The sequence below is a fragment of the Podarcis cretensis genome (assembly GCF_951804945.1).
Source record: "Podarcis cretensis genome assembly, chromosome: 9".
NCBI lineage: Eukaryota > Metazoa > Chordata > Lepidosauria > Squamata > Lacertidae > Podarcis > Podarcis cretensis.
Window position 1 is genome coordinate 55,413,347 of NC_137178.1, and position 15,409 is coordinate 55,428,755.

The 15,409-nt window shown below is 42.6% G+C and overlaps 1 protein-coding gene across 2 annotated transcripts in view; it reads right to left on the minus strand.

Annotated features, from left to right (window-relative positions):
- SCFD2 (sec1 family domain containing 2) overlaps positions 1 to 15,409 on the minus strand; it is a 155,725-nt gene that overhangs the window by 119,868 nt on the left and 20,448 nt on the right. For both annotated transcript variants that reach the window (XM_079990038.1, XM_079990037.1), the window contains exon 4: positions 1,380 to 1,555. In XM_079990038.1, the coding sequence (XP_079846164.1) occupies positions 1,380 to 1,555 (176 nt within the window). The remainder of the gene's footprint in view (positions 1 to 1,379; positions 1,556 to 15,409) is intronic.

The window sequence follows — 15,409 nt, forward strand, 5'->3', positions numbered from 1 at the left end:
GACTGCAAGAAGATCAAACCTATCCATTCTGAAGGAAATCAGCCCTGAGTGGTCACTGGAAGGACAGATCCTGAAGCTGAGGCTCCAATACTTTGGCCACCTCATGAGAAGACTCCCTGGAAAAGACCCTGATGCTGGGAAAGATTGAGGGCACAAAGAGAAGGGGACGACAGAGAACGAGATGGTTGGACAGTGTTCTCGAAGCTACCAGCATGAGTTTGACCAAACTGCGGGAGGCAGTGGAAGACAGGAGTGCCTGGCATGCTCTGGTCCATGGGCCCACAAAGAGTTGGACACGACTAAATGACTAAAGAAAGGAAAGCTGGCATCATGTATTATGATTCAGTACATAGGAAGTTTCCTTATGCTGGAATCATGCCAGTGGACTATCGAGTTCAGTACTGTCTACACTGACTGCCAGAGACTGTCTATGGTTTCAGGAGAGCGGACTTTCTCAGGTCTACCTGGAGAGGCCAGGTTCTGAGCCTCTGCAATGAAGCTATGATTCTTTCCCTAAGGACAGCCATGTGTTGCGAGCATTGAACTTAGAAACTCAGATTTGTTTTCCCTTAGGTCCACAGTTTCCCTCCTCACAACCCGCCGCCTGTAGAAATAGGGCTGTGTGTCCTAGTTCAGAAAATTGCAAGCCTTATGGATAATGCAATTCAAAATAATTGTCATCTGACTGCAGCAAATGAATGTGTACTTAGGAAACAATTATAATGCCAGAGAGGAAAGTTTGCTTTGGCTCCAATTCCAAACCTATTATAAAGGTTAGGAGGCAATGGGTATAAATTATGAGATGGGTATGATTAAGAAAGGACTTTGTAACAACTAACCATCAAAATGTATATTTTAAAATGTTTGCTTGCCTTCTGCCCTTTTTCTTCTTCTGCATTTTTTTTCTTCACTCGGAATTTAGCTCAACACAGTGCTGTTGTTTTCTCAGCAGACTTTGCACACAGTGCTGAGCCTGTATTTCCTTTTTTTTATTCAAATAAAATTACAAGTGGTATAACCATATTTTATATACAATTGGCACAATCTTGCCAAAGCCGGGCAACTTTTTAAAAAGTTTGATCCTATGTATGTTTCCTTGATAGTAAGCTCTTGTCAGTTCAAAGATCTATAGGTCAGTTCTATAGGATTACAGCCTCAGTTGTTCTGATTACATGGGTGAGACTTAAGCACATGCTTAACTGTTCTAATCAGTTCAAGGAAACTTAAGAAAGTTCAGTTTAGAGCATAATCTACAGATTTTAATGGAAGCAAAGGCTGGGGCCTGGTTAGAATCTTGATGGTGGCCTACCTAAAAAGTACCAATGTTAACTTCTTGGAGGAAAGAAGGAGGGACATAAAAATCTCACATTATATCTTACCTGCACAAGTAGCCTTTCAAAGGCTAGGAAACTGTCCCATTTGGCACTCTGAGGGTGTTTCAGTGTCTGCACAACAGCCAACGCAATCTGCAGAAGCCCACAATGGTTCTCAATGGCCTCAAATTTCTTTTTGAAGAGCTGGATATGTGAGCTGAGCTGCTCAGGGGTGACTCTCCCTGTGAAAGTAATTGCAGACACTTCTCAACAGTGTGCAGGTAGATGAAAGCAGCAAATGTTACCAATAGCGAGCAATACTTATGCAGTATGCGCCAGTAAGAGACAAAGTCTTTTCTCAGTTACTCATTCAGCACAAGCCTCCCCACCCCCACCCCATTCACAATCATTTTCTTTACCCAGGAATAGTAACTTTGGTAATTAACATGCACATATAAACATAGCAGTATGAAAGTTGGTGTGTACTCTCCTATGTCCCCTCTTTTTGGAACTCACAGTCAACCAAAACCAGATGTTTATGAACTGCCCCTGCATTTGGTGTGCGAATCTGATGGTTGTAGTGGGTAGGGAACAAAAGAAAACGATGGGTGCCCAATTTTCACTCATATGGAAGGGCAAAATATGCGCCCTGCAAAGGGTCCCTGTGTCCTTGGTGATCCCATCTGTTGCCCTCATGATGTGCTACCACTTAACGTTTCTCAAACAACTGGATCAAAATAAATACATAATTTCAATTACACTCCCCACCCCCAAAAAACACCCTCTTAATTTCATCAGTGTGCAAGAGGAACACCATTCCTTGCTGGGCCAGCATCATACAAGTTTTCCCTTCAGCTTCAAACTGAGTTTTTAGAGGCAGAACTCGGAAATGCCTTCCTTCCAACATAATAGGTGGGATCCAAAGAACTCTTGGCAGGCAGAAAGAAGCTGCTAGCAGAACGTTGCAAAGGTCTGTGCAAAAAACCATTCCAAATCTCAGTAAGTTCCACAGCAGCTCTCGTGCTTACACGAGAAGATGAACATCTTTGGGTTTAGTTTCCCTTTCCCAACACGTCTCCTTCCACGAGAAAAAGCACTCTCTGCAAAACATCAAGGCAAAGCCAGCAAAATATCACATGCTTCAATCTGCCAACCCTTTTGCATGGCTAAAAGCCGACAAAAGGGTCCTTCGCTGAGCCCACAAAGGCTAAAAATGCAGCCGCAGCCATGTCTGTTTTCAGACTAAACATTCAACTCCCAGTCATGCTATAATTTATTTCCTTTAAAGCTGTCATCCAGATTGACATAGTGGTCTGAAAACATTAACCCTGATGCTTTGCAATAAGTGATTTCTCTTTTTTTACCCTTAGCAGTCATGATCTATTGCTACTTATTCAGAATCTGTTTCATGCACAGAAAAAACCACAAGGTGCAAACCTTCCCCCCCCCCACTTCGTCTCAAAAACGTTATATTTAGAGAAGGTGTAAAATAGCTTTCAATTTCATAAACCTTAAGATACCACCCACTGTTAGGAGGAAAAGTCATTTGCAGTATGCTGTTCACTGGAGAAGAACACCATGGTCTGTGGTTTCCTAGAGCATTTGACTTCGGGCCTTTGCTGGTGCAATGCCCAATAAACTGTGTTCATATTGTAACCCATCTCCAAGCTTAGTGAAGTCAAAAAGCCTGATTTTAACTAGAAGCCTTATTAATCCTCCTGAAGTACTGCCAAGAGCAAGGACTTCAAGCCAGATTGAAGAGGATGAAGGACAGCAATAGATGCTTAACACAATTTGAAGTTTCTCACTTCCTTATGCATCTATATTAATGTGCTTGTCACTCCTTCTATTTTGTGGAAATGTATGTCCTCACTTCACACTGCTTCACACGCTCTCTCTCTCTGTCCCCTGTTCCAGGCCGTTTTATTAAACTTATTTAAGGGACGCTCCTTACAAGAGACACTTTACACTTATGGGTTCCCAAGTACAAAATGCGCATAGACTCTACCAGATGCAGAGGGCACACACATTTTTGAAACGAGGTAGGCTGTGGTTTTTCACATTAAAGAACTCAAAGAAAATGGGGGTGGGGTGCCTGGTCCTTTCTGCTTTTTTGACTAAGTATATTGTGAAAGGTGCATTTGAAAACATACATGCAGACTTATAATCCCTAACACAATGCACATTGTACTCAGATTACTTAAACCACAGTTGAAAACATCTCACGAGTAATGGCCTTTTATTAAGGCTGTGGTAGTTTTGTAGGACAAGCATTATTACAAGAAAACTTTGTGCTCCAGGATTGATTGATTGATTGATCAGTGCTAAAAATGTCATGTTCTTAAAACTGAGTATCCCACAGACTTTACTGATGAATGAAGTGACAAAAAAGAGAAACTCCATCAATGCTGAAGGTGTTTAAATAGATGGGGTATTTTATTTTGGAACATGCATCGAGTTAATTATCTCTTTGGGGACCAATTAATAGGGAGTAAACTTCAAGGAACTGAATATGGCCTCTTTCCTAAGGATAAAAGTCCGGCCAAGTATGTTAAATTCAGTTCAGCTTTTGTTGATGCTCAATTGCAGAGGTCCCCAAGCTTTCAGCTGACAATCAACAATAAGTGATTCCTTATGTTCCTCTCCATTTTGCAAGCAAACCAGACTGCAGAAAGCAGAATAACTCTGTGGAATACCATAATAAAAAAATACAATACTTGGGATTCATATAACACTTTCTGGTGTTCAAAGATTTTCTCACACGCTCTCTGGTTATAATTCTAACAACCCTGGATGGTTGGTTAGTGTTATGGTCCCCGTACCCAATTCCCAGATGTGGGGCTAAGGCTGAAAGAGTGTGGCTTGTCTACATCTACGTACTGAGTCCCCAGCTAATATGAGATTTGAAGTAGAGACTTACTGATGATGATTCATAGATCTGCCTCTTATGGAGCTATCCTATGCTGCAATTATGCCAGGGGCAGAGATACTTTGCTTTTGCACCAGTACTGAGTAAGTGTTTTCAGAAGGGGAAAACATGGTAGGAAGAAAAGCATAAAAATGCCACACACAAACGCCTTGGCAACACTAGCCAATCCTTAGCTGGATTGACTAAACTCGGTGGCTGGAATTCTTTTCCTCCTCTTTAAGTAGTAACAACACAATCTATGCATTAGTCAGTACCCCAGGTAAGTAGGGCTAGGATTGCATTCCAAGACATTTAAAGTGTAAACACATTCAAGGATTTTCGCTTTTTGTAATCAGCTGCTACGTGGTGTATCAGTTCATTATTTGTTTCTTTTCTTTTCTTACATTTATATCCTGTCTCTGTTCTGTCACAGAACCTACGGCAGTCTACATGTTGTTCCCAAGTTAGTCACCCATCCAGAAACTCACATCCAGAAAAATCACACCCACTTAAGTTTCAGCAAGATGGTGGGCTCATGTGCCTTCAGACCATATACCCTGGGACTCAATTAGCTGTGTCAACTTTGTCTGGAGTTCCTCACATTCACTTCTACATCTCTGTTTACTTCAGTTGTCAAGGACAATTTCACCTCCTCGTTATTCTCTTACTTTCCAATGGAGCCAGCCTGCTCTTTGACCCTGTCATGATGTTTTGTACATATGATTCCCCCCACCTGCATTGTGAAATCATACGGTCCACAAGAGAGTCACATCCAATGGCACTTTGGATTGCATGCTTCAGCTCTAAATCCTTAGAAAGCTTCGGCACTGACATGCAACCTAAGAGGCAGAATCTTCTGCATACAGAAGATGCCAGTGCAGTAATGCTGGCCCCCTTACTGTAATACCCTGGTATTTTTAGAACGCTGGCAAGGAATGTCACGTGATGAACAAGAGCATTACAAAGTACAGTCATACCTCGGTTTAAGAACTTAATCCATTCCGGAAGTCCATTCTTAAACCAAAACAGTTCTTAAACTGAGGCGCACTTTCCCTAATGAGGCCTCCCGCTGCCGGTGCCCTTCCACCGTTTGGCTTCTGTTCTTAGACCGAGGTAAAGTTCTCAAATCGGGACACTACTTCCGGTTTTGTGGAGTCTGTAAACCAAATTGTTCTTAAACCGGACTGTTCTTAAACCGAGGAACCACTGTAGTTAGGAGAAGTAGTGAGAAGAGTTCATTAAGGTGAAAAATAGAGACTTTTCATTTATTTATAGATATAGTAAATAAATACTATCACACAGTTACATAGAAATGAGTGTCCCAGTTGCATGGAAGCTTGGGCATGAGCCATTCTTCAAGATGACCATGCAAACATGCAGGTATTTGGAGGCAGAGCCTGACCCCAGAGACCAGGATTGTACCCCAACCCAGGAATCACACGATGACTCCATCATACAAGCAACAAAGAAAGGTAGTACATGGATTTGTTGTTGCTATTAACAAGTTACTGCATACGGGTTACTGATTAATAAAATAGTGTCTATTATTTTTTCTATAATTCTTCACAAGTTTTTTGACAACAAATGTCTTTGGCTTTTACACATCTGAAAAACAACTTCTACCTGATCCTTTTTGGTAGGTCTTGAAACCACTCTATGTAATACTGGAGCACGGCACGACCTTAAAAATGGAAACACTTGACAGCCATCAGTATAATAACCAAAAATAATAATATTTGCATTTTGACATGGGGACAAAAAACAACATAAAAATGAGCACGAGACCAAGAAAGTAAATATTACTTACAAATATTGGATTAAAATTACCGTATTTTTTGCCCTATAGGACACACTTTTTCCCCTCCAAAAATGAAGGGGAATTGTGTGTGCGTCCTATGGGGCGAATGCAGATTTTTGCTGATGCCTGTAGAGCGAGAAGGGTCGGTGCGGGCTCCCAAGGCTTGCGGATAGCAGCCTGTTCTGGTTGCTGGGGTCGGGGGAAGCTCGGGCTTCCCCCGACCCAGCCCCGTGCCTGGGGGGGGGGGAATAATATTTTTTCTTTATTTCCCCCCCTCCAAAAAAAAAAACTAGGTGCGCCCTATGGGCCGGTGTGCCCTATAGGGCGAAAAATACGGTAAAGTATTTGTAAAATTACATCACTGAATACAGAATGTATAGGGAACACTTTATCAATACACTTTCCCTTTAATTATTCTTAGATTAGCTTTATTTAAAAATATATATCCACAGCTAGACATGTAAAAATACTCAGATATGAATTTGAGTTTGAGTATTTCGATTTTCTATCTTAAAAACAAACAAACACTGAGATTAGGATCCTGCTGTATCTTCAGTCTCAAAATTTTGTTGGAAGATATGCCAAGAAAAAGACCATTGTCAGCAAACTCCCTTGTTACAGGAAAAAGTAAGGTCGGCCAAGCATTCTGTGTCCATGTGCCAACCATAATTTAATATGCAAAGATAACATACTACCAGCATATTTGGCTTGTAAATGTCTCCACACAGGTTTTATTTAACAGTATTTTGGTTCTAATTTTTCGTGGTTTATAAGGGTAAGTGAAAATTGATTTAGCTAGAGACATAAACCTAATATGTATTACAGATCTGTCAGTACGTACATTTAATCTAATGACAGTATGCCTATTTTTGTTTCAGTTTTTTGTTCACATCAAGATTATACACTTCAGACAAGCAGTGCTTTATTGCAGCTGGAAGCGGCATCAGAGGTATCTGAACTAAGGCCAACGAATCACATCCAGCTGAACGACGTTCCCTCGTCCTCCAAGGACATGCCACTAAAGATGGTAATTTTCTCTTATTCCTACAGAAACCCTACCTCCATCCTGTGTGTAATGCCTAAATAGGTTGTAATCCAAAGACCGCTTAAGGATCTCCTTCGGTTTCATCAGTCAATATCCATGCTTTTCTTCAGCAGTAAACTATGGCTATTTTCCCACCGCTGTAAATTAACTGGCATTGTTAAATCCAGCACAGCATTTATTATTTGTACTTATGAGATGCCAAATAAATGGAACCTCTGGCCCTGAAGCCTAATAAGGCCTTCAAGGCAGTTTCCTCAAAACCACAACCCAGACCCTCCACGTGTCACTATTTTCCAGTGACATTCCTGGATTTACAGAAGCCATCCCAGTTCCTGACTTGATCCTGGAATGTCCTGCTTTTCCTCAGGACATGTCTATTTTCACTGGTGAAATGTTGGAGGGTATGGAGTTATCCAACCCATCTGAAGGCAGCCCTGTATAGGGAAGTTTTTAAAAAAATGTTTAATGTTTTATTATTATTTTTTATATATGTTGGAAACTGTCCAGAATGGCTGAGGCAACCCAGTCAGAAGGGGAGGGTATATAAAAAGTAAAATAAGAATAGGATGTCCCTATTTTCATCAGAGAAATGTTGGAGGGTATGACATCCACCTGCCCCACATCTGACAACATATGTGACATAAGGAGTGGAACAGGTAGATTTGGCCCACACACAGTCAGGGGCCTTAAAGTGCACTCCTGATTCTTCAGAAGCATGGTAGATTTGATGTCACCAGCAATCAGCTGAATGGCAATGTGAACAAGGCCACTGGTGCTGGGATTGACCGCACTGCAGCAAATTAGGGCCTAGAAAGCCCATTGAATCCAGCTGTGCTATTAATTTCCCTTCCTTTCCCAAGTTTCAGGGAACCAGGCAGAGGGCCTTCTTGGTAGTGGCACCCGCCCTGTGGAATGCCATCCCATCAGATGTCAAAGAGAACAACAACTACCAGACTTTTAGAAGACATCCGAAGGGAGCCCTGTTTAGGGAAGCTTTTAATGTTTGATGCATTACTCTATTTTAATATTTTGTTGGAAGCTGCCCAGAGTGGCTGGGGAGGCCCAGCCAGATGGGCGGGGTAATAATAATACCTTATTGTTATTGTTATTGTTAATTATAATTATTATACCTGTAAAGAGTGGCCGACTGGGAGCAGGGAAACCCAGGATTCAGGCCACTGGCCAGATGAAGTCCCCCCCACCCCCACCCCCTTTAAAATTAAAAAATAGGAACACAACAGGGAGAATATACTACATAAAAATCCACAATAAAACCAAATACAAAACCAGCACAATAAAACACCATACTCAGCACAGAACCAGAAATAGCCATCCAATACATATGCTAAAACCACCAACCTGATCAAAGGGACTTAAATCAAAATCTTAAAGGGCCTGGAAGAATGAAGAAGTCTTAGCCTGTATGAGCACCAGTCAAGCTTTGAAAAAAAAATCAATAGGCAGAGGAGGTCACCACTATAAAGGCCCTCACTCTCATGGACACCCTCTGCACTTCAGACTAGGCTTATGGAGAAAGGTGTGTTTATGGCATCAACATTCACAGATTCCCATTCATTTTTTTAAAAAAAGCATTTATAAACCACTTCATATTTTAAAAATAACTACGCAATATACCAGCTTCTGCAGTTCTGCAAAAGTGTAAGACAGAAGCTGCAGCACATAGTACTGGGTGCAGAATTCAGCTTCTTGAGCAATTCGTTTCTGATTTAAAGACAAAGGCAGTTCCTAGCCCTTATGGCTGCAAATAGAGATGTCACAAAAGGAGAAAGAAAGTAACACAGAACAGCTGCCTCATTGGCAACCACATCTTGCTTGCACCGTCTTATTTCACCTTCACAGAAACCTCAGAAATTATGAGATGCTGGAAAAAACGAGCACCACCAAATAAGCTACACTTCTTTATAATGATCATATTTGAAGCTGCATATCTCCCATTAGGACTGGTGTGGTCCAACATTAAAAGTTTTGTGAAAGGTGTGTGTGTGTGTGTGTGTGTGTGTGTGTGTGTGTGTGTAAGTAAAAGATGCTTAGGTTCCAATTAAAGCATTACAAAGATATGGGGGAACAGGAGGCAAAAGGAATTTGTGCTTCCCATTTCTCTCATTTCATAACATCCAGAGGTGATCATATTGCTGTGTTCTTTCATATCTTGGATATCCTTTCATGTGTGCAGACAAAGTTCAGGCATACCTTACACCCCTAACAAATCTGCCATTTCCTTTGATGGTGCCCCCCACTTTTTTTTAAAAAAAAATGCCAGATAGTTACAAACTACTTAAGGGATTTACAGTAGCCTTATCCCAACCTCTTTCACAAAGCATGCTGCGCTGGTATATTGTTTCTGTAGGCTAGGTCTGCCTTGTGCTCTTTAATGAGATGCTTTCGTCTTTCAGGTCGCATTCTGCATAGTTTACTAGGGAAGAACTGAGAGGGCTTTCTTCCATTAATGGAGGGTTAGAGTAATAGAAGAGAGCACTTTGTTTCTGTTATCCTCCTGGTGTTTCAGCTTTCATCATTCAACATGCCAATAAAGGGAGATAATAAAGGGATTCAGGCTCAGGCTAGATTTACTGTCCACTGTTAAAACTGCCAAGCAAGGCAGGCCATTTCTGAAGCCACAGAAGGACATTTGTAGCAAAGTGTCTTTTGCTGCCAAATAATATGCTAATAGCAAAGCTTTAAACAAAAGCATCATGAACCATCACTTTCAGAAGCGTTCTAAGATATGCATCTGATCACCAATGAGGCTGCAAAGGAAGTGAGGATCGGAGAAAGAAGAAGCGGTACTGCTCCTGAAGGAACAACACTCCTTTGTTTCAGGAAGCTAGACGTAGAATAGAACTTTCTTTCGGAACCCAATATCTTCAAGTGTGTTAAAATGCAAAGAAGAAGAAGAAGAAGAAGAAGAAGAAGAAACCCAACGAAAAAATAAGAGGCCTGTTTTTCAAGAAGCCTGACTTCCTTTTGGACACTAGCAAGAATGTTACACTATAAAAACCTTTTTAAAAAATATAGCTACATTTTGCTACTTGACTTGTCTAAACCAGTGCAAAGAATATATACATTTTGAATTGATGAATATTGCATTGAAATAATAAATGTTTAACTACTTGGTGCTTTTTTATTATTCCTTTATTGCTGTTTTTTTTGTTTGTTATTTAATTGATTTATATTTATATGCTGTTTTCCATGACGGCTGTCTTTATTTATTTAGCAGTATTTATACCTTGCCTACCAACTGAGGTGGCTTAACATATATCCAAAACACAAGAAAGCAGACATTAGCAGAATACTTACTAGAATAGGGTAAATGTGTATATAAATCTGCCCTCCAGTTCTCTGATGTTCCAGTAAGTGCTCTTCTGCATAAACACTCTACATACTGTTGGTGTTTTGCATACTGTTTTCTTTTTTTATTATTATAAGCAACTTTGAGTTCTTTAAAAATGGGCAGGGTATTAATATGTTTGCCATCTAAGATGCACTGAGATGCATCTTTCCACTCAATGGAAATCAATGGACTTTCAACCATCAACCCTGGGTGACATAGTTGGGTATAAGCCCTAAGAAATGAACAACAAACATTAATCTAATTTCATATCCAACTAAGCATCCTCTATGTACGTCATAGAGATATCTTGGTATCCGAGGAGCGTTCAATAACAGCAAAATGTCAGTTATTATGGGCAGGGGACCAAGAGAGAGACTCTGCATTTAGCAGGGGACAATGGGTTTCTATGTACTCAAAATGACACACTCTCTCTCAGGGGAGGTCAAGCTGACCAGTGCAATGGAAGCCAAATACAATGGTGGGCTCAAATGCAGTACAATGGTACCTTGGTTCTCAAACAGCTTAGTTGTTGAACAGATCGGCTCCCGAACGCTGTAAACCTGGAAGCTCCTGCAGCCAACTGGCCTTGGTTTTCAAACAGTTTCAGGACTCCCAGAACGGATTAAGTTCAAGAACCAAGGTACCACTGCAGTTTTATTTTTTCCAATAGGAGTATATGGCACACATTCACTCAGACAAGAAAAGGATTCGCTCAGGAAAACTGAGCAAGTGAGTTCTCCAATGTACATCCACAACCACTTGTGTCCCAATTTCTCAGTATAACTGTTTCTGCACTTCCTCCTTAGTGGTGGTGCTGAGGAGAACTTGGCTCACTGCCTTGTTATAAAGGTGCATTAGGTAAAGGTAAAGGTACCCCTGCCCGTACGGGCCAGTCTTGACAGACTCTGGGGTTGTGCGCCCATCTCACTTAAGAGGCCAGGGGCCAGCGCTGTCCGGAGACACTTCCGGGTCACGTGGCCAGCGTGACATCGCTGCTCTGGCGAGCCAGAGCCGCACACGCAAACGCCGTTTACCTTCCCGCTGGTAAGCGGTCCCTATTTATCTACTTGCACCGGGAGGTGCTTTCAAACTGCTAGGTTGGCAGGCGCTGGGACCGAGCAGCGGGAGCGCACCCCGCCGCAGGGATTCGAACCGCCGACCTTTCGATCGGCAAGTCCTAGGCGCTGAGGCTTTAACCCAGAGCGCCACCTGCGTCCCCTAGGTGCATTATATCCTGTCAATTACTTATTTGTTTATTTAAGGTGCTTTACAGCATCTTTCTGCCAAGACAATTTAAAATGTAATACCAACACAAGCAAATTACAAGCTTTTTTTATGTCAACGATGGCCTCTTCAGGAGAAGATGGTTTCCTCTTCTCTTTGGTTTGTTAATATTTCAGGAAGTATTCATAAATAAGGCCTATGATGATTGACAGCCATGGTGCTACTGTGCTATATTCAACCCCAAGTTGTGAAAACGAGAAAGAAGTATGTCTCTTCTTAGATGCCAGCTTAGTATATATTTCTTTGCCTGGAACAGAATGTGAAGAATTCTGGACCTTCTCACTGTATTTTTTATCCACATAACCTAAAACAACCAAAAATGATTATTTAAAAATATTAGAATTAAGTGCATATTTAAACCACATATACCCACCCAAGTAACAAAAACTGCTTTGTTCAGATGTGGTCTGGCCTGAGGGCAATTTTAACAAGAGTGTTCCTAAAACTGGTATAATATTTAGGTCTTTAAAGTGGAAAAAATAGCCTTTTTACTCAGCCTTGGCACTTGCATATGACTCCTGCTATAATGATAAATCAGGACCCTGATTTTCAAGCAGCTTCTGAAGTTAATTTGCATACACTTAATGTCCATCCAGGCCTCTTCTCCCAAGCCTTTGACTAATTAAACAATCTATGGCCTTTTAAACTGTCTGGGTGGTAGTGTTTTGGTTTGTTACTGTATGTATTTTTGTGTTTTCGTATTGTCAACTGCCCTGTAATCCTCAAATGAAAGGCAGTAGAGAAATGTTGTTGTTGTTGTTGTTGTTGTTGTTGTTGTTGATGATGATGATGCTACATTTTGTATTTAGATAATGAAGCAAATTTAAAATATCTACATGCTAAAAAGAAGCTTGAAACCATCATTGGCTTGCAATTGTCCTTTGTCCTTCCTGAATGTGTGAAGAGGTTTTTCCAGCAACCGATAGCTGAGGGGGGAAAGTTAAAGGGCACTTTCAGATCATACAAGACAAGCCAGCATTTGCTATCTTGAAGCAGCACTGAGCTAATATGGGTAACTTACATGCCCTTGCCCTTTGGCAACTCAACTCTTTAGTCACCCTAAATTTCTAGGGGCAAGGAATTACTGAATGGCTCAAGGGACAAATGCTTTCAGATAACAAAGTTAACACAATACTGCTCATAATGAAGTTTTGGCCTAACCATTGTGGACCCTGGTTGTGCAGCCTCAGATAGCAAATTTTGCATATGGAAAGGGGAAAGATCAAATTTATTTTGAAGCAGCTGTAAAAAGGTAAAGGGACCCCTGACCATTAGGTCCAGTTGTGGCCGACTCTGGGGTTGCGGCACTCATCTCGCTTTATTGGCCGAGGGAGCCGGCGTACTGCTTCCGGGTCATGTGGCCAGAATGACTAAGCCAATTCTGGCAAACCGTTTACCTTCCCGCTGGAGCAGTACCTATTTATCTATTTGCGCTTTGATGTGCTTTCAAACTGTTAGGTTGGCAGGAGCGGGGGCCTAGTAACGGGAGCTCACCCCACTGTGGGGATTCGAACCGCCGACCTTCTGATCGACAAATCCTAGGTTCTGAGGTTTAACCCACAGCGCCACCCGCAGCTGTAAAAGGTAAAGATAAAGGTACCGCTGCCCGTATGGGCCAGTTGTGTCCGACTCTAGGGTTGTGCGCCCATCTCACTTAAGAGGCCGGGGGCCAGCGCTGTCCGCAGACACTTCCGGGTCACGTGGCCAGCGTGACGAAGCTGCTCTGGCGAGCCAGACCAGAGCAGCACACGGAAACGCCGTTTACCTTCCCGCTATAAAGCGGTACCTATTTATCTACTTGCACTTAAGGGTGCTTTCGAACTGCTAGGTGGGCAGGAGCTGGGACCGAATGACGGGAGCTCACCCTGCTGCGGGGATTCGAACCGCCAACCATGCGATCGGCAAGCCCTAGGCACTGAGGTTTTACCCACAGCGACACCCGCATCCCTCACCCGCAGCTGTACCTACCCCTAAATTACAGCATGTGATTACTACATTTTATTTGAAATAATTATGCCTTACTGTAGGCTTCCACTTGCTTGTGTCTATTCTTCTGCATTATACCTACAGTATAGTTGTACATTGGTTCTCAAATGGAATCTGTTCTGGAAGTCCATTCGACTTCTGAAAACATTTTAAAACCAAGCATGACTTCCGATTGACTGCAGGAGCTTCCTGCACTCAATCAGAAGCCGCAGAAGCCGCTTCGGACGTTCGGGTTCCAAAGAAAGTATGACTGTATCTTAAAGCAATCACTCAGTACTGTATTTCCTTATTGAACAGATATATGTGCATACACACAAAGGCTCATATTTTTAGACAATGATGAAATAGTCAATGCCAGATGAGCTTATGATTCGGAAAATAGGTAACACACAAACTTGAAATAGTTACACCTGTGTTTCAGTCATTCAGCTTTCCTATTCAGTGGTAAATAAACAAAAATAACACACAACGGTACTTACAGACCGCTTAACTTAACAAAAGAACTTGTCAGGAAATAGTCCCAGGCTGATTTTCTGTATCATGAAGGCATGGGATACAGGGACAGGATGCATACATGATCTGCTTCCTGTTTTTTCACAACACTAGATTTGAAATACAATGGTACCTCGGGTTGCATACGCTTCAAGTTACATACGCTTCAGGTTACAGACTCCACTAACCCAGAAATAGTAACTCGGGTTAAGAACTTTGCTTCAGGATGAGAACAGAAATCATGCGGTGGCGGCGCGGCGGCAGCAGGAGGCCTCATTAGCTAAAGTGGTGTTTCAGGTTAAGAACAGTTTCAGGTTAAGAACGGACCTCCGGAATGAATTAAGTTCTTAACCAGAGGTACCACTGTAGAGCCTTTGCTTTTCTTCCACCTAGGAGCTCTGTTGAGACGATATTATATCCCAAAGAAGGGGGAAAGCAAATCTCGAACACAACATTGTTGGGTGGGGGGGACAGGAAGCATAGGGCACTTGCCTATCCATCTGCCACCACAGAGTATCCATTTCAGCCTTGTGAATAAACTTACAAAAATAATTAGGCTGCAGAGAAAAAAACAATTACTAGCATGCTAAGAGGGAAGTAGCTTGTGTTTCTATGCTGGATGTGGAGGAGGACCAGGGGGCAGGGGGGCAGTAGCCCTGGGCGTACGATTTTTAGGGGGCTCCCATGCAGGGATTGCCTGCCGCTGGGGGTTTCTGGGTCCTGGAGCCCAGCTGGACCTCGCCACTGCATCCCTGGCCCCCTCGCTGAATGGCCCCCTGGCCAGCGTTGGGTAGTTTCACCTGCCAAGGGCTGCGTCAGCCAGCCTCCTCCCAGGGCAGGTGGTGCAATGCAGTCCCGCTTGGCTCTGGTAGTGAGAGCCAGGCTGGCCTGGCACACAGGCTCTGTGAACCCTCCGCACCCCGGGGGTGTCAGCAGCAAGGGCTGGGCTGGTGCGATGGGTTATGTTCCCCCTCCATGCCCCGCCTCTGTGTGTGCACACACCCCGGTTGCCAGCAAATGCTGCAACACCACTGGAGGAGGAGAAGGATGCTACTAGTTTCTTAGAAGGCACGGTAAGATAAAGGAGCTTCCGCCTGGGACAACCCATCCCTGCTTTGTCAGCCTATTCACTTGCCAGCACTGAATTCCTAGTTGCTTAAGGTGTACACAACGTTGCCCATATGATATACAAGGTTGCCCCATGATACTGAAGGCAAAGAAAGCAATACAG